Source organism: Narcine bancroftii, chromosome 4, assembly GCF_036971445.1.
Source record: "Narcine bancroftii isolate sNarBan1 chromosome 4, sNarBan1.hap1, whole genome shotgun sequence".
NCBI classification, from domain to species: Eukaryota; Metazoa; Chordata; class Chondrichthyes; order Torpediniformes; family Narcinidae; genus Narcine; species Narcine bancroftii.
Window position 1 is genome coordinate 12,896,968 of NC_091472.1, and position 18,906 is coordinate 12,915,873.

Consider the following 18,906-nt stretch of genomic DNA (forward strand, 5'->3'; position numbering starts at 1 on the left):
ATGGCTGACAACAAGAGCAGTTCCAAAGGTGAGGTAAACAAGGAGTCTGCAGATGATGGAGGAACTCAGCAGGTCATTAGCCTCCACGGAAAGCAATCGACGATTCCGACCTCAGCCTTTGAATCAGGAATGCCAAAAAAATGAGCAAACATCAGTATAAGACGGTGGGGAGGAGGAGCGTAGGCTTGCAATTGAGATTGTGGGTAAAGGAAGAAGAGAAAGGATCGGAGAGGTGATGGGGGCAGAAGACTGAGAGTGATGCAAAGGAAGGGAAGGCAGTGGGGAGCTGGAGGAAGGGAAGGCAGTGGGAAGCTGGAGGAAGGGAAGGCAGTGGGGAGCTGGAGGAAGGAAGACCCAAGGTTAAGAATTTCACAGTGAATCCTGACTACCCAAATGACCTGTACACCAGCTGCAATGTGCAAATTAGGATTGAGAGGAAATATTCTGTACTTGCCAGATGAGAGAATCTTAAACAATATTTATGAAGTTCTATAGCTGAAGCAAAACAAATACAGTAAAGCTCATTCAGAACTTTTGAAACATTCACTCCATCACCACTGGTTTTAGCTCATCAGATCAGCAGCTTAACCGAAGCCTCTGCAAACCCCATCTAAGGGAAGGAGCAAGTTCTTCTCTTTGTCACATAAGATTCTGACTTCTGCTGTCATTCCTGCCCTTTACCTCAGCATGTGGGAGTGCAGTTGTTATTGGTTCAAGATGGTTCAGAGCAACTGAACATTTGCATTAGCAATAGCCTCCACACAAAATTGAAGAATATTTTGACATTTAAGTGTTGGGCCATGGATTTCAAATTGCATTCCATTACTTCAAACCTGTATTTTATGTGTAGTGCAAAGGAAATTGTGTCAGAAATCATGTGGAGATTTGAACAATTGATGGAAGTTTGTTACCTATAATATAATGCAACGTGGTTAGAATTTATTGAATACAGGTAAGATTGAGTGTATTAACTAAATTACCCCCTAGAGTTTACTGAAAGAGCTCCTACCTTTATATTGATATTCTGTATGTACACCATAAATTTTATGTTAGGCATACAGTACAAATATAAATGTTGATTTATGTGATGGCTTCTGGATTCAAACAACATCTACTATCAAATTTGTTCCACCTGTACACAATTTACTGGAGGTGCTTTTTAAAAATTTTATATTGCTTGCACTAAATTATTTTCTCTTTATGATCTGATTTCAAATGTCTTATTCAGTCATGTGGCCTTAGAGTACCAGAGAGTCTTAAATTTTGTGCATGTATTGATGGCAGTGCAGGATATTGAGCATGTCAACTAAAAAATGCCTGCGGAAAATTAGTTTCTGGATGTTGAAAAGCTGAAGTAAAGACAAAATATCAGAAATGTGTCGCATGGCACTGATTTAAAATGAGGGAAAGGTTAGGAAATGTTTCATGTCGATCCTTTCACCACTTTTGGATTAAGCGTTCTAAATTATGGTGGATTCAAAATAAAATATTTTTTTAAGTTGACTTAATTGAAAGGATATTGAAGTTTTATGAATATTACAGGTATTTCAAATTTCTTTTTGCATACAACTCTGCAATGAAGCAAAATGAAACATGTATGTTGTCCTTTTTAATGTAGGTTTTTGCATACGATCACTGTTTCTGGTCGATGGATGAGTCTGTTAAGGAAAAATATGCAGGTGTGTTGCCATTTTTAAATTCTAATTTACAGGTAGTGATGATTGAGCTCTTCATATATAGTGTAACCATGTAACCAGTAACTTTTGTTTTTGACTGACATTCTGTCACTTTATTATCACTCACTCCCTTTGATTAGGTTCCTCACTTTCCCATGTAATGGACAGAAATGGGGAAATTATCACAAAAAACTTTAAAGCACTTACTAAGAGTCATGGTGGAAATATTCTTGCTTTCTCAGCTATATCAATTTTACTTTCTTTTCTTTGCAGGACTTAATAGAATTTTCCTGTAGCCCTGAAACTGTCTCTCATTTCCCTTTGTGACTTCTGTCCTATACCTTCTCTGAAGGGCATTTCATCTATGAGGATGTCTTTGCAATTGTGAGGAAACTGGAGCACCCAGCAGAAATGCTGGGTGTCATCTGCAAATGTTAATCAAGCCACCCACATTCTCATCCAAATTGTTCACGTATGTCATACACAACAGGAGACTTGAGACTGATCCCTGTGGCACAACGTTAATCACAGGCATCAAATCTGGAAAAACCGCATATCACTATCACTGTCTGATTCCTACCACCAAGTCAGTTTTGCACCTCTTGGCCATGAACCCTGCCGTCTGACCTTTTTGACCATCAGGATCGTTTAAAGAGCCTTGCTAAAGTTACTATAGACAACATGTACCTTCTTCTTGGTCACATCTTCAAAATTAACCTCAGATTTGTGAGATATGATTTTCCATGCACAAAGCCATCTGACTAGTCTTTGTCTTTCTGAATGTAGAAAGATCTTGTTTCTCAGAATTCCTTCCAATAACTTTCCCACCACTGTTACACAAAATTAGCCATCCTTCTGTCTTCTGGTACCTTACCCATGGCTAAAAAATACAAAAATCTCAACTGGGGTTCCTGTAATATCTTCCTTAGCGTCCCACAGCATCCTTGGTCAGGTTCTGGTTATTGTATCCTCAGGGATTGGTGCTGGGACCATTGTTGTTTGTCATCTATATCAATGAACTGGATGGTAATATCGTACATTGGGTCAGCATGTTTGTAGATGACACTAAGGCTGGAGGCATTGTGGACAGCAAAGAAGGTTTTCAAATCTTGCAGAGGGATCTGGACCTGCTGGAAAAATGGGCTGAAAAATGGCGATGCAACTTAATGCAGATGTGTAAGGTGTTGCATTTTGGAAGGACAAACCAAGAAAGGATGTACACGGTAAATGGTAGGCACTGAGGAGTGATCTGGGAATACAGTTACATAATTCCCTGAAAGTGGCATCATAGGTGGATAGGGTTGTAAAGAAAGCTTTTGTCATATTGGCCTTCATAAATCAAAGTATTGAGTACAGGAGTTGGGATGTTATGGTAAAGTTCTATAAGACATTGGTGAGGCCAAATACATGCAGTTTTGGTCACCTAACTACAGGAAAGATATCGATAATATAGAAAGAGTGCAGAGAAGATTTAGTAGAATGTTGCCCGAACTTCAGGAACCGATTTACAGGGAAAGGTTTACAGGTCAGGATTTTATTCCCTGGAGTGTCGAAGAATGAGGGGAGATTTGATAGATGTGTTTAAAATTATGAGGGGGATAGACAGAATAAATGCAGATAGGCTTTTTCCACTGAGGGTAGGTGAGATACAAACAAGATGACATGGTTTAAGAGTGAAAGGGGAAAAGTTTAGGGGAACATGAGGGGAAATTTCTTTACACAGAGAGTGGTGGGAGTGTGGAATGAGCTGCCAGCTGAAGTGGTGAATGCAGGCTCAATTTTAACATTTAAGAAGAATTTAGACAAGTACATGGATGGGAGGGGTATGGAGGGTGATGGACTGGGTCCAGGTCAGTGGAACTAGTCAGCACAGACTAGAAGGGCTGAAGGGGTCTGTTTCTATGTTGTAATGTTCTATGGTTATTTGTACTCCTCAAGATCACCAACACCTCTTTCCTAATGTGGATACTTCTTTGTGCATCACTGTTCTCCACCATGAAGACCTTCTCCATGGTAAATTCAGATGAGAGGTTTTTCATTTAGGACCTCACCCATCTCCTGTAGCTGCACTCATCTTTTGTACTTTATAAGTTCCCCAATATGATTTTGGTCAATTAAAAGACTTGACTTCCTGTTGGTGGGCAGAGCCCACGGAGACAGATTTGTCCAATTCAGAATTCTTTTTTTTTTGAAACTTTATTTATTAATTTTAACATATAAAGAAAGTAAGTAATACACATACAGAAAAAATTCAAAATAAAGTAATACAAGTATAAAGTAACATAGTTAATACAATACCAATCTCGGCATCTCCCCCTAACAACTAAAGACTAAGACTAAGAAAAAAACTATTTTTAACCCCTAAACCCCCCCTCCCCACCCCCACGATAAAGAGTGAAGAATTAATACTATCCAATTCAGAATTCTGATGAAAGATCTTCAATCTGAAATTTTTTTTTCTCATTTTCTAAATGTTGCCTGACCTGCTAACTATTTCTAGCACTTTCTGTTTTTATAAATCCAGAAAACAGGAACAGAAATAGGCTATTGTTATGAGCCGAAAGGACCCCAAAACCCAGCAGCAATAGACATTCACCAAGACGTGGTTTTTAAAACAAAAGTTATTTTTAATCAACTTTAAACATGAAAATAGAGTCAAACTTCAACTCAATTCTATTCTTAACTAACCCAAATTAACCCCTTCTAATTCTAAGCGCACGTGAATGCAATGTGTGTGTAAATTTAAGAAAAGTTCTTTGGTTCACAGTTCAATCCCACTTCTCCTTCTTCCAAGTCTTACACCGTGCACAGAATTCAAAATGTATAAAGTTCACCAGGGTTTGATGCTTGATAGGCAAATGTTTACCATTCAGGAAGGCTCCTGTAGGGTTTGCAGAGAGAGATTTGTTGTTCCAGGATTTCCACAACTGAAGTACCACCATTTGTCACCTCAATGTCCATAAGACAAAGGAGCAGAAATAGGCTATTCAGCCCATCTGGTCTGCCCCGCCATTTAATCAAGAGCTGATCCATTTTCCCACTGAGCCCCACTGTCCAGCCTTCTCCTCACAATCTTTGATACCTGGCTAATCAAGAACCTAGCAACCTCTTCCTAAAATCTTGCTGACGAAACTTGCCCCATCAGGGCCGTCTTTCTTTAGGCTACCACAGAGTTCCTTTCTGTTTCGCTTATTCCAAGAGAAACATCAGACAGATAGCACTTCCAGCCATCCACTGCTCTGGAACATTCTTTTTCCAATCAGCTCTTCCTGGCTTGCACTGTTCAGCTGCTTTTCACTGTCCCACACACTAGCTGACTGAGAGAGCTTGTTAACTTCTCTCTCTCTCTCTTTCTCTCTCTCCAACTGGCTTCCAGAAAGTCCCATGTGACTCTTTCACTTGCAAAACCACCCCCCCCCCCCACCTTCTTCAGCAAACAACAGGAGTTATCCTTCTGCTCAAGTTGTTGTCTTAGATAAGGAAAACCCAGGAGTGACCTTTCTGTGAGCACCCTGCAGAAAGGTACTTGTAGCCAGTTTGTCTCCAGTCCATTCATTTTATGATGTCAGTTCAATTAGCACCTTCTTGTGAAACGTGCTTAGCATTCTCCATTCTTTCTGCAATGTTACTAAAATGAATTCTTCAGTCTTTCAAATAAGATCTGTTTTAAAATGTGTGCATATATGTAATCCACTAATCTTGCCACAATCCTCCCAATATTATAATCCATTACACTATTCACCCCATCAAGTCTGCCCCGCCATTTAATCATGAGCTGATCCATTTTTCCACTCAGCCGCACTACCTGGTCTTCTCATAACCTTTGGTGACCTGGCTAATTAAGATCCTATCAATCTTTGTCTTAAATGCACCCAATGATCTGGCTTCCACAACTGCCTGTGGCAAAAAATTTCACAGATTTACCACCCTCTCACTGAGGAAATTCCTATGCATTTCAAAGTGGATGCCCTTCAATCCTGAAGTTATGCCCTCTTGTCCTAGACTCTCCCACCATGGGAAGCATCCTTTCTGCATCTACTCTGTCCATGCCTTTCAACATTCAAAATGTTTCAATTAGATCCCCTCTCATTCTCCTAAATTTCATCAAATGCAGGCCAAGAGCTGTCAAACACTCCTCATCCTAACCTTTTCATTTCCAGAATCATCCTAGTGAACCTCCTTTGAATCCTTTTCCAACTTGAGTGCATCTTTTCTTAAACAAAGAGCGCAAAACTGCTCACAAGACTTCAAATGAGGTCTCACCAATGCCTAACAAAGCCTCAACATCATATCCCTGCTCTTGTATTCAATTTGTCTTGAAATGAATGCCAGCATTGCATTTGTCTTGTTCACCCTGCAAGGTTACCTTCAGGCTATCTTGCACGAGAGCTCCTAAGTCACTTTGCATATGGGTATTTTCAATTTTCTCCCCATTAAAAAAAAAGTTCTGCCTATTTATTCTTTCTACCAAACTGCATGACTGTACACTTTCAGACATTTTCTTTCATTTTCCATTTCTCTGCCCAATCTCCTAATCTGTTAAGTCTTCTGTAGCCTCCATGTTTCCCCCACACTACTTGCTCCTCCACCTGTCTTCGTATCATTCACAAACTTGGCCACAAAAGCATTCATTCCATAATCCAAATCATTAACATACAATATAAAAAGAAGTGGCCCCAACACCAACCCCTGTGGAACACCATCAACTTAATCAGTATTGTATTCCAACACTCTGCTTCTTGTCACTGACCCAATATTTACTGTCTGATCCAGAATTTTGATTGGAACGTACAGGTTTGGTATCTGATTTTCCACCTAAAGTTGGCTCCTTGCCTTCACCTTGAGCTTGTGTAGGCAGGGTAGATGTATGGGCATGGAAAACATTCCTTCACTAGAAGCTACTTCTTCACATCGTATTTCCTGAGACCTGAAGCATCCATCCAGCTGCAGCCATACCTGTGTAGCAGGCTATATCAGAGTCTGCCGGCCTTATTATAATTTTTGAATTGTCACCACCTTCTGGGCTTTGGTTGGCTACCCATCTTTTCTCTGTTATATTCTCACACCTGTCCTGGCCAAGCGTGAAAGTGGGTAGGTGGGATCAGGTATTTAAGCATGTTCTCATCTAGCCTGAACCTCAACTCATTTTTTTTTTTGAAAGTTGGAGCTCTCATGTTTCAGTTCAGTAATCTGTCATTTCAATTATTGTACCAGCTTCTGTTGAAATTACCAAACCTTTGACAGCATGCTTTCCTTGTGTTGTTGCTGGTCTTGAACCATTCCCTCTTCCTACATAACTCTTTATTCCATACTGACCCAACAGGTCAAGATCTAGTGTTCAAGTGCCTTGGTGAAAGTTTGCTGAACAATGCCTTCCAAGGATACAATGCTTGTATATTTGCTTATGGGCAGACTGGTAAGATGCCACTAAAGTCAATTTTGAAATGTGTTCTATTGTAATTGTTAGCAGATCTGGGCTCTTGTATGAAACTTACCAATTTTTTATTGAATGACAGTAAATATAATTTTAATGGATATTTGTAGGCTTCTGCTGGCTCGCAAGAGTTCCTGTTATTAAATGGTTTTTACATGAACTGATTAAAAAGAAAAGTGTATTCCAATAAATTAATTCTATTTTATACTAGCCTAATTCACAGTGATAATTAGCAAAGAATGACTGAGTTTGAAACATGCAATTGAATCTGCTAACTCTCTTTGTATACTTGATGACTGATTAGGTTCAGGAAAATCATATACGATGATGGGATCAAAAGACAAGCCGGGTTTGATCCCCCGGTTGTGTAGCAAGCTGTTTGAACGAACATTGCAAGAGGCAAATGAGGAGCAGAGTTTCGCAGTTGAGGTGTCGTACATGGAAATCTACAATGAGAAAGTCCGAGATTTGCTTGATCCAAAAGGGTAAATATATGAAAATAAAGTAAATGTGCATAGATTATCAATGGGTGATTTGAATTAACTCAAATTAACACCCTTTTTTAACTGAGTAAGTAGATATCCCTAAGTGATGGCAATGATATAAGTGGACCAAAATAATTTGCGGTATTGACCCTTTTTCTGCATGGCAAATGTATATTCTCAGCCACAGTTCTTCCCCATGCTAGACTTCAAATTAAGTTTCTATTCTTGGTTAGCAAGTTATAAAATATATACCATCTTGCAATAAAAATGTTGCCACTCTTGCCTCAACAGTCCCTCGCCCATGCAACCATACCAGTTAATCAAGTAGCTGTAGCTGGATCATTACGACCATTTCTCTTCAGTGGTCTCCTGGCTTAACTATATTTTATTTTCTTATCTGCATCATTTGTTGACGTTTACAGCAGAAATCTGACTCTTCCGCTGTTCTTAAAATAACTTTCTCTTCACTTACTCCTTCCAGCTTAATGAGATTCCAGTTGAGTGTATGTATGGATTTCAATGGTGCCAAATAATATTTTGGCATTTTTTCTTCCAATTGCTTTTAAGTTATTAATGACTGTTTAAAAGCATTTATAAATAATCACTGAAAAGCCTTATCCACCACCAGCCATTTCTAATGAAATATTGATTGTGTTGCACTCATGAAGAGACACAGGAACCTTGGTTGGTGACTTGAACCAGGCCTGTCTCAAGAACACCTTGCCCAACTATCACCAGTATGTAACCTGCTGTACTAGAGATCCCAGCACACGATCACTGCTACACCAAGATAAGAAAGGCCTTCTTTACCGCAACTGCATTTTGGCAAGTCAGATCACCTGACTGTGCTCTTTCTGCCTTCATACAGACAGAGCCTAAAAAGAGAGGATGCTGAGATCAGGACAACAAGAAGGTGGACAAAGGAGACTGAAGAAAGGTTACAGCTCTTTAAGTCAGCGGATTGGGTGGTGTTCAAGGACATAGCTGAGAATCTGAACAATTACACCAGAGCTTTCACAGATTTATTGAAACAGGTGTGGAGAGGAGGAGTCACGTGATGGAGTAGTGGCCGGTCAGGGAATTCCAGCCCTCTCCCGAAAAGTTTAAAAAAAAACACACAAAGCACAAAGATACAAGATTAAAATTTATAATAAAGTAAAAATAGTGAGAAGAAAATGGCAGCGAAGAGAGAAAAGTCGAAAACAACGGGAAGAAAAGAGGAAGAAAGAACGTCGGAAGAAGAAGGTGAAGGCCTTACCTGTCCGAAGAGGCCCCGCCGTGGAGAGAGAAGCCCGCTCCCTCAGGTCAGTGGAAGTCCCGGGCTCGGGACTACAAAAATGGCTCGCAGAGCCGAGTAAAAGTGCGCAACCGCGCATGAAAAAAAACACACTGACGGGAGGGGGAACAGCTGCGGAGTCGATCTCCACAGCTGAGAGAGACACCTGCAGCACAGCAGCAGGTGCAGAACACAGACAATAACGACAACAAGAGAGAAGAGGGTAAAAAGAAAACAAGGAAACAACAGATGGTCAATCCAGAGGAAGAAGAAGAACAGAAAAAAGTGGAAGAAGAGAAAGGCAAGACAATGGATGTATCTTTTTTTAAAGAATATATGGAATCAGTGAAAGAATGGCAATTACAAGAATTTAATGAGATAAAAAGAAGAATTAAGAATGCAGAAGAAAAACTAAATAAAATGGAAATGGCCATGTCAGAGATAGGAAAAAGAGTGGAAAATATGGAAGAACGAGAAACAATTGTAGATATGGAAGTAGAGGAATTAAAAGAGAAATTAGAAGAATCTAATAAAAAAGTTAAAGAGGCACATGAGCTGTTAGCTCAGAAGATAGATATAATGGAAAACTATAATAGAAGAAATAATATAAAGATAGTGGGCCTTAAGGAAGATGAAGAAGGCAAGAATATGAGAGAATTTATAAAAGGTTGGATCCCCAGGGTCCTAGGAAGACCAGAATTACAGGAAGAAATGGAAATAGAGAGGGCACATAGAACTTTAGCCCCGAAACCACAACCGCAGCAAAAACCAAGATCCATTTTAGTAAAATTCTTAAGATATACAACAAGAGAAAATATATTGGAGAAAGCAATGAAGAAAGTAAGAGAAGACAAAAAGCCACTGGAATATAAAGGTCAAAAAATTTTTTTCTATCCAGACATAAGTTTTGAACTCCTGAAGAAGAGGAAGGAGTTCAATACAGCAAAAACGATCTTATGGAAAAAAGGATATAAATTTATGTTAAAGTATCCAGCGGTACTTAAAATAGTTATTCCAGGGCAACAAAACAGACTATTCTCGGATCCAGAGGAAGCAAGGAAATTTGCAGAACAACTACAAAACAAGCAGAGAGATGAAGACATGTAATGAGAGTAAAAATGACCACGAACTATATTTATGTGTGTAAAGGGGTATATGTGTGTGTATATATATATATATATATATATATATATATATATAGTGTGTATACATGAATGTAACCGTATTTAGAGGAAAATATATAGAGTATAGACAAGAATTAATAAGGGAGGGAAAGGGAATAGAGGGAATAAGGAGGGAATTAAAAGAGTGACCTTTGTTACATATGAAAATTGAAATCTTTTCTGGGGGGGGCTGGGTGGGGAGGAGTTACAGTCACTACAAAATCAGTTGACGTTTGCGAGTGAATTCGCAAATCCAAATGGAGAGGGGAGATGTGGTTGCCCGACAAGGGATAAAGGGCAACTCAGGAGGGGGAGGGGAGAATGGGGTTAAAGAAGTTTTAAATAGGAGAATAATGAAAATGTTTGATGTTTTAGAAATGTTGTCTTATAAAGTGTTCAAAACAAGAAAGCAGAAATGGATAAGAAGGAAAGGTGATGATGGAGAAACAGAAAGGGAAGATAAACAAAGTATGAAATGGCTACGCTGAACTATATGAATTTAAATATTAACGGAATACATAACCAAATTAAAAGGAAGAAACTGCTAAATTTACTGAAAAAAAAATTGATATAGCATTTGTGCAAGAAACACATTTAACTGAATTGGAGCACAAGAAATTAAAGAGCGATTGGGTAGGACATGTAACAGCAGCGTCGTATAATTCAAAAGCAAGAGGAGTAGCTATATTAATTAGTAAAAATGTGCCAATTAAAATAGAAGAGGAAATAATAGATCCAGCAGGGAGATATGTAATGATAAAATGTCAGATATATTCGGAGTTTTGGAATCTACCTAACGAAGAACATCAAAAGTTTATGCAAGATATTTTTTTGAAGATAGCAGAAACGCAAGGGAACATATTAATAGGAGGGGATTTCAACCTGAATTTGGATTCAAATATGGACAAAACTGGGAAAAAAATTAACAGAAAGAACAAAGTAACCAAATTTATAATTAAATCGATGGAAGAAATGCAACTTTTGGATTTATGGAGCAAACAACACCCAAATGAAAAGGAATATTCATATTACTCGGGTAGACATAAAACATACTCAAGAATAGACCTATCAGCTGGTATGCAAGATAGAGTAAGAAAAACAGAATATAAAGCTTGAATTTTATCGGATCATTCACCCTTGATATTGACAATAGAGTTAGAGGACATCCCTCCAAGAATCCCTCCAAGATTAAACTCCATGCTACTCAAAAGGCAGGATTTTAGAGAATTAATTGAAAGACAAATTAAAATGTATTTTGAAATAAATACGGAATCAGTTTATAAGTTTATACTATGGGATGCAATGAAAGTGTTCATTAGAGGGCAAATAATAAGTTATGTAACCAAGATGAAGAAGGACTATAATCAGGAAACAGAACAGTTGGAAAGGGAAATAGTAAATATAGAAAAAGAATTAGCAATGAAGGAAGATACAACTAAAAGAAGAGAATTGGCAGATAAAAAAAAATAAAATATGAAACACTAAAAACATATAAGGTGGAGAAGAACATAATGAAGACAAAACAGAAATATTATGAACTAGGGGAAAAAACGCACAAAATTCTAGCATGGCAGCTTAAGACAGAACAAGCTAAGAAAATGGTATTGGCATCAAGGAAGAAAGACAAACAAATCACATATAATCCAAAGGAGATCAAGGAAAACTTTAGAGAATTCTATGAACAATTATACCAAACTGAAAACGAAGGGAAAGAAGGGAAAATAGATGAATTTTTAACTAAAATTGAACTACCAAAATTACAAATAGAGGAACATAATAAATTAACAGAACCATTTGAAATAGTAGAAATACAAGAGATAATAAAAAAATTACCAAATAATAAAGCACCAGGAGAGGATGGATTCCCAATAGAATTCTATAAAACATTTAAAGATTTATTAATTCCTCCCCTCCTGGAAGTAATTAACCAGATTGATAAAACACAAAGCTTACCAGATTCATGTAAAACAGCAATAATTACAGTAATATTAAAGCAAGGGAAAGATCCACTCGCACCAGCGTCATAAAGACCAATATCATTACTTAATACAGATTATAAAATAATAGCTAAAATATTAGCAAACAGATTAGCAGAGTATGTACCGAAAATGGTAAATCTAGACCAAACTGGATTTATTAAAAAAAGACGCACAACAGACAATATTTGTAAATTGATTAACTTAATTCATGCAGTAGAAGGGAGTAAAGCGCCAACAGTAGCATTTGCTTTAGACGCAGAGAAGGCCTTTGACAGAGTAGAATGGAATTATTTATTCAAAGTATTGCAAAAATTCAGTTTACCAGAGAAATATGTTAATTGGATTAAAGCATTATATAAGGGGCCATTGGCGAGAGTGACAGTAAATGGATATATATCAAAGCAATTTAACTTAAGCAGGTCAACACGGCAGGGATACCCACTATCACCCTTATTGTTCGCATTAGCTATAGAACCACTAGCAGAATTGATAAGAACAGAAAATAATATAAATGGGATAAAAATAAAAGACAAGGAATATAAAATCAGTTTATTTGCAGATGATGTTATAGTATACTTAACAGAACCAGAACTATCAATAAAAGAATTATATAAGAAATTGAAGGAATATGGAGAAGTGTCGGGTTACAAGATTAACGTAAATAAAAGTGAAGCAATGCCAATGAATAATGCGGATTTCTCAAAATTTAAGAAGGAATCACCATTCAGATGGCAAATGCAAGCAATAAGATACCGAGGTATACAAATAAATAAAAATCTCGGCCATCTATATAAACTCAATTATTATCCACTAATGAAAAAATTACAGAACGATTTAGAGCATTGCAAAGATTTACCATTAACACTAATAGGAAGGATAAACTATATTAAAATGAACATTTTCCCAAGGATATTATACCTATTTCAGGCATTGTCAATACACTTGACAGAGAAATTCTTCAAGGAGTTAAAGAAAATAATAAGGAAATTTTTATGGAAAGGGGGGAAACCGAGGATAGCACTAGATAACTTAACAGAATGGTATAAACAAGGAGGCTTACAACTGCCAAACTTTAAAAATTATTATAGAGCCGCACAATTAAGATACCTATCAGATTTTTATCAAACAAGGGAAAAGCCAGATTGGACTAGATTAGAATTAGATAAAATAGGGGAAAAGATACCTGAACACACATTATGTAAATGGGATGAAAAATTGGTACAACATAGGAGTTCTCCAGTATTACATCATCTACTCAATATTTGGAAAAAGATTCATGTAGAAAGGAATAAAACAAATTATCAATTACCAAAACTAATATTGACGCTAAATAAGTTACTCCCTTTTACAATAGATAACCTTTCCTTTAGAGAATGAGAGAAAAAAGGGATCAAAAGAATAGAAAATTGTTTTTCAGGAAATAGATTATTATCCTTTGAACAAATGAAAGATAAATACAATATAACTCAAGATACAGTGCTGGCATATTACCAATTGAGATCCTACTTGAAGGACAAATTGAGAAGTAGTCTGAGTTTACCAGAGGGAAGTAACTTTGAATATGTGATTACAGATACAATGATAATCAAAAGATTTATAACCAATGTGTATATTAAACTGCAAGAAAAGGAGAATGAGGAAACAAATGGTAAAACTAAACAAAAATGGGAACAAGATTTAAATATAAAGATAAAAAAGGAAACATGGGAGAAGTTATGTTCTGGAACGATGAGAAATACAATAAATACGAGGTTACGTATGATACAATATAACTGGATACACAGGCTTATATTACACCTCAAAAGTTAAATAAATGGGACCCAACAGTATCTGATAGATGTTTTCGATGTAAAAAGGAAATGGGAACAACAATTTATGCAATTTGGACATGTGAGAAAGTGGAAAAATTTTGGGAAGATCTAAACCAAATATTAAATAAAATTACAGAAAACAATATACCAAAGAATCCAGAGATCTTCCTCCGAAGTAACATAAAAAACAAAGAATTTGGAATTGATTTGGATGGTGCACAAAAAAGATTTGTTAAGATAGCTCTAGCCGTAGCAAAAAAATGTATTATGTCAACCTGGAAGTTGGAAGATAATTTGAAAATACAACAATGGTATATAGAAATGAATAAATGTATTCCATTAGAAAAAATAACATATAGTTTAAGAAATAATATTGAAATATTTGAACAAATATGGGAGCCTAAAGAAATCTCTTGGTGCCTGCCACATTGACCACCGCCAGTGGGCTGATATCGCCTCAAACTGTGCATCTTGGCACCTCACAGTTCGGCGGGCAGCAACCTCCTTTGAAGAAGACCGCAGAGCCCACCTCACTGACAAAAGGCAAAGGAGGAAAAACCCAACACCCAACCCCAACCAACCAATTTTCCCCTGCAACCGCTGCAACCGTGTCTGCCTGTCCCGCATCGGACTTGTCAGCCACAAACGAGCCTGCAGCTGACGTGGACATTTACCCCCTCCATAAATCTTCGTCCGCGAAGCCAAGCCAAAGACATGAAACACAATAGAGAAAACCTACCGGGGACATTCACTACCTAAATTAACGAAAGGAGAAGGAAATGAAAAGAATTGACTCAGTGGAATTTCTTGTTTATTTTTTATTGAATGACAACATTGTTTGACTGGTTTAATGTATCTTAGATTTTGTACTTTAAATGGATGGGGAGGGAAGTAGGGAGGGTGGGATGGGAGGAGGGAGGGGGGGAGAAAATGACACTATATATTTGAAAAGGAAAAAGTATTTATCATGGTCAATATGGTTTATGATGTGAAAAATAAAAAATTTAAAAAACAAAAGAAACAGGTGTGGATGAGTATGTCCCTACCAAGTAGCTCAGGGTTTTCCCCAACCAGAAGGCCTGGATGAACTGAAATCAGGAACCTGCTGAGAGCCAGACCATAGGCATTAAAGTCTGGAGATCCAGATCAATGCAGAAAGAGCGGGTATGACCTGCGAAAAGCTATCACTGGGCGAAGTGGACATTCCGGATGGAAAATGGAAGCAAGGGACACTCGAAAGCTGTGGCAGGGCCTACAAGTTGTAGGTGGCAAAGCTTAGCTTCTAGAGTAACTCGATGCCTACTACACCTGATTTGACCATCCCTCTGCACCCCCATGTCCCTAATTATCCCATCCTGTCTGTATCTAAGGATGACGTGCGTGTTGCCCTCAGGAGAGTGAATCTGAGGAAAGCATCCGGCCTGGACGGAGTATCTGGCTGAGAATTAAAAATCTGTGCTGACCAACTTACCAATGTATTAATGGATATCTTCAATATCTCAGTCCAGCAGGGCATGGTTCCCACCTGTTTAAAACAGACATCAATCATACTGGTGCCCAAGAAGAGTGTAGTAACCTGCCTTCACGACTATTGACCAGTAGCACTTAGATTAACAGTGTGAAGTGTTTTGAAAGGCTGGTGTTGAAGCAGATCAGCTCTTGTGTGAGCAGTGTCCTGGATATGTTCTAGTTCGCCTATTGTCGCAACAGATCTTTGGCGGATGCCATTTCACTGGGTCAAGACAAAGCCCTAGAACACCTGAACATGAAAGATGCATTTATCAGGATGCTTTTTATTGACTAAAGTTCAGCATTTATCACGATCATCCCCATAAAACTGATTAGCAAAACTGCAAGACCTGGAACTCAACACCCCACTATGTAATTGGATCATGGATTTCTTCGCCTCCAGATCGAAATCAGTGAGGATTGGTAAGAGCTTCTTCTCCACCATCTCCATCAACACTTGAGCACTACAGGGTTGCTTTCTTAGGCCTTGTTCTACTCACTTTACACTTAGGACTGTGTGGTTTGGTATGCCAGTAACACCATCTACAAATATGCTGACGATACCATGGTAGTGGATTACAGGAGAGAGAATGAAAACTTGGCTGAATTGTGCACCAAAACAACCTTGCACTCATTGTCACCAAACATAAGGAGCTGATTGTTGACTTCAGGATGGGAAAGCCAGAGGTATACAATCCAGTGATTATTGTGGGGTCAGAGGTGGAGAGGGTGAACAAATTTTAGTTCTTTGGAGTCACTAACTTGGAGAATCTTTCCTGGACCCAACACACTTATGATCACCGGAAAGGTCTTTGTTGAATTTTAATTTATTCCTATTTATGCTAAAAGTGCTATGATTCCTTCTCTTCCAATTTTAAACATGGTGTAACCATGTTAGAAATGTAGCACATTTGTTCTGAAGAGACCAGCTATGACTATTTTAAGTTACGTTAGAATGATTCATAAAGATCATTTGAAGCCTGGCGGCCATATATAGTTACCCACTGAGTATCTTTGAGTCATATTTATTGTTTTTTTATATGCTTGTTATAGCAGTCGACACAGCTTGAAGGTGAGAGAACACAAGGTTCTTGGCCCATATGTGGATGGCCTGTCTAAACTGGCTGTGACGAGTTACAAGGTAAGGAAGATAATTCACCTCCATGTAACTGTTTATATGTAGCAACAGTAGGTTTGAAGGTGGTTGATAACAATCAAAATGGCTAGCAAAAGAAATTTTCTGTTTATTCAACTCCAATTTAAGTTTAATGCTTAAAAAATCATGTCTGTTCTGTTGAATGTTGCCTTCTTGACGTTGCCTTTTTCTGCTACTGAAAGAAATGTTAGTTTAGTCAAAGGTAAGTGTTACGGGTTCTTTTTTCTTGTCTTTGGCTTGACTTCATGGACGAAGATTTATGGAGGGGTATGTCCACGTCTGCTGCAGGCTCGTTGGTGACTGACAAGTCCAGTGCGGGACAGGCAGGCACGGTTGCAGTGATTACAAGGGAAAATTGGTGGGTTGGGGTTGGGTGTTGTGTTTTTCCTCTGTCTTTTGTCAGTGAGGTGGGCTCTGCGGTCTTCTTCAAAGGAGGTTGCTGCCCGCCGAACTGTGAGGCGCCAAGATGCACGGTTGGAGGCGAGATTGGCCCAGTGGCGGTGGTCAATGTGGCAGGCACCAAGAGATTTCTTTAAGCAGTCCTTGTACCTCTTCTTTGGTGCACCTCTGTCTCGGTGGCCAGTGGAGAGCTCGCCATATAACACGATCTTGGGAAGGCGATGGTCCTCCATTCTGGAGACGTGACCCACCCAGCGCAGTTGGGTCTTCAGCAGCACGGATTCGATGCTTGCGGACTCTGCCAGCTCAAGTACTTCGATGTTGGTGATGAAGTCATTCCAGTGAATGTTGAGGATGGAGCGGAGACAGCGCTGATGGAAGCGTTCTAGGAGCCGTAGGTGATACCGGTAGAGGACCCATGATTTGGAGCCGAACAGGAGCGTGGGTGTGACAATGGCTCTGTACACGCTGATCTTTGTGTGTTTCTTCAGGTGGTTGTTTTTCCAGACTCTTTTGTGTAGTCTTCCAAAGGCGCTATTTGCCTTGGCGAGTCTGTTGTCTATCTCATTGTCGATCCTTGCATCAGATGAAATGGTGCAGCCGAGGTAGGTAAACTGCTTGACCGTTTTGAGTTCAGTGTGCCCGATGGAGATGTGGGGGGGCTGGTAGTCATGGTGGGGAGCTGGCTGATGGAGGACCTCAGTTTTCTTCAGGCTGACTTCCAGGCCAAACATTTTGGCAGTTTCCGCAAATCAGGACGTCATGTGCTAGAGAGCTGGCTCTGAATGGGCAACTAAAGTGGCATCGTCTGCAAAGAGTAGTTCACAGACAAGTTGCTCTTGTGTCTTGGTGTGAGCTTGCAGGCGCCTCAGATTGAAGAGACTGCCATCCGTGTGGTTCCGGATGTAAACAGCATCTTCATTGTTGAGGTCTTTCATGGCTTGTTTCAGCATCATGCTGAAGAAGGTAGTAAAGAGGGTTGGTGCGAGGACGCAGTCTTGCTTCACGCCGTTGTCAATGGAGAAGGGTTCGGAGAGCTCATTGCTGTATCTGACCCGACCTTGTTGGTTTTCGTGCAGTTGGATAACCATGTTGAGGAACTTGGGGGGGCATCCGAGGCACTCTAGTATTTGCCAAAGCCCTTCCCTGCTCACGGTGTCAAAGGCTTTGGTGAGGTCAACAAAGGGGATGTAGAGTCCTTTGTTTTGTTCTCTGCACTTTTCTTGGAGCTGTCTGAGGGCAAAGACCATGTCAGTAGTTCCTCTGTTTGCGCGAAAGCTGCACTGTGATTCTGGGAGAATATTCTCGGCGACACTAGGTATTATTCTATTTAGTAGAATCCTAGCGAAGATTTTGCCTGCAATGGAGAGCAGCGTGATTCCCCTGTAGTTTGAGCAGTCTGATTTCTCGCCTTTGTTTTTGTACAGGGTGATGATGGTGGCATCACGAAGGTCCTGAGGCAGTTTTCCCTGGTCCCAGCAGAGCATGAAAAACTCATGCAGTTTGGTATGCAGAGCTTTGCCGCCAGCCTTCCAGACCTCTGGGGGGGATTCCATCCATACCTGCTGCTTTGCCACTTTTCACTTGTATGTCTCTTCCAGGGTAAGGACCTCATCCAGCTCTAGCCTCAAGGGTTGTTGAGGGAGCTGGAGCAGGCCGGATTCTTGGACTGAGCGGTTGGCACTGAAAAGGGATTGGAAGTGTTCTGACCCTCGATTGAGGATGGAGATCTTGTCGGTGAGGAGGACTTCGCCATCTGAGCTGCACAGAGGGCTTTGGACTTGGGGTGAGGGGCCGTACACCGCCTTTAGTGTCTCATAAAAACCCCTGAAGTCGCCAATGTCGGCGCTAAGCTGGGTTCGTTTGGCGAGGCTAGTCCACCACTCATTTTGGATCTCCCGGAGTTTGCGCTGAAGCTGACTGCATGCGAGATGGAAGGCTCGTTTTTTCTCAAAACCCCATTTTGAAGATGGGTTGTGAGTTCTGAGTTCAGCCTGTTGAAAACCCTTGTAGTCCTA

General features: G+C 39.5%; 1 protein-coding gene across 1 annotated transcript in view; it reads left to right on the forward strand.

Moving 5' to 3' along the window:
• LOC138762345 (kinesin-like protein KIF13B) overlaps positions 1-18,906 on the forward strand; it is a 212,459-nt gene that overhangs the window by 84,075 nt on the left and 109,478 nt on the right. Inside the window, exons 5-8 of the mRNA XM_069936114.1 lie at positions 1,619-1,679; positions 7,000-7,092; positions 7,415-7,595; positions 16,387-16,474. Coding sequence (XP_069792215.1) covers positions 1,619-1,679; positions 7,000-7,092; positions 7,415-7,595; positions 16,387-16,474 — 423 coding nt within the window. The remainder of the gene's footprint in view (positions 1-1,618; positions 1,680-6,999; positions 7,093-7,414; positions 7,596-16,386; positions 16,475-18,906) is intronic.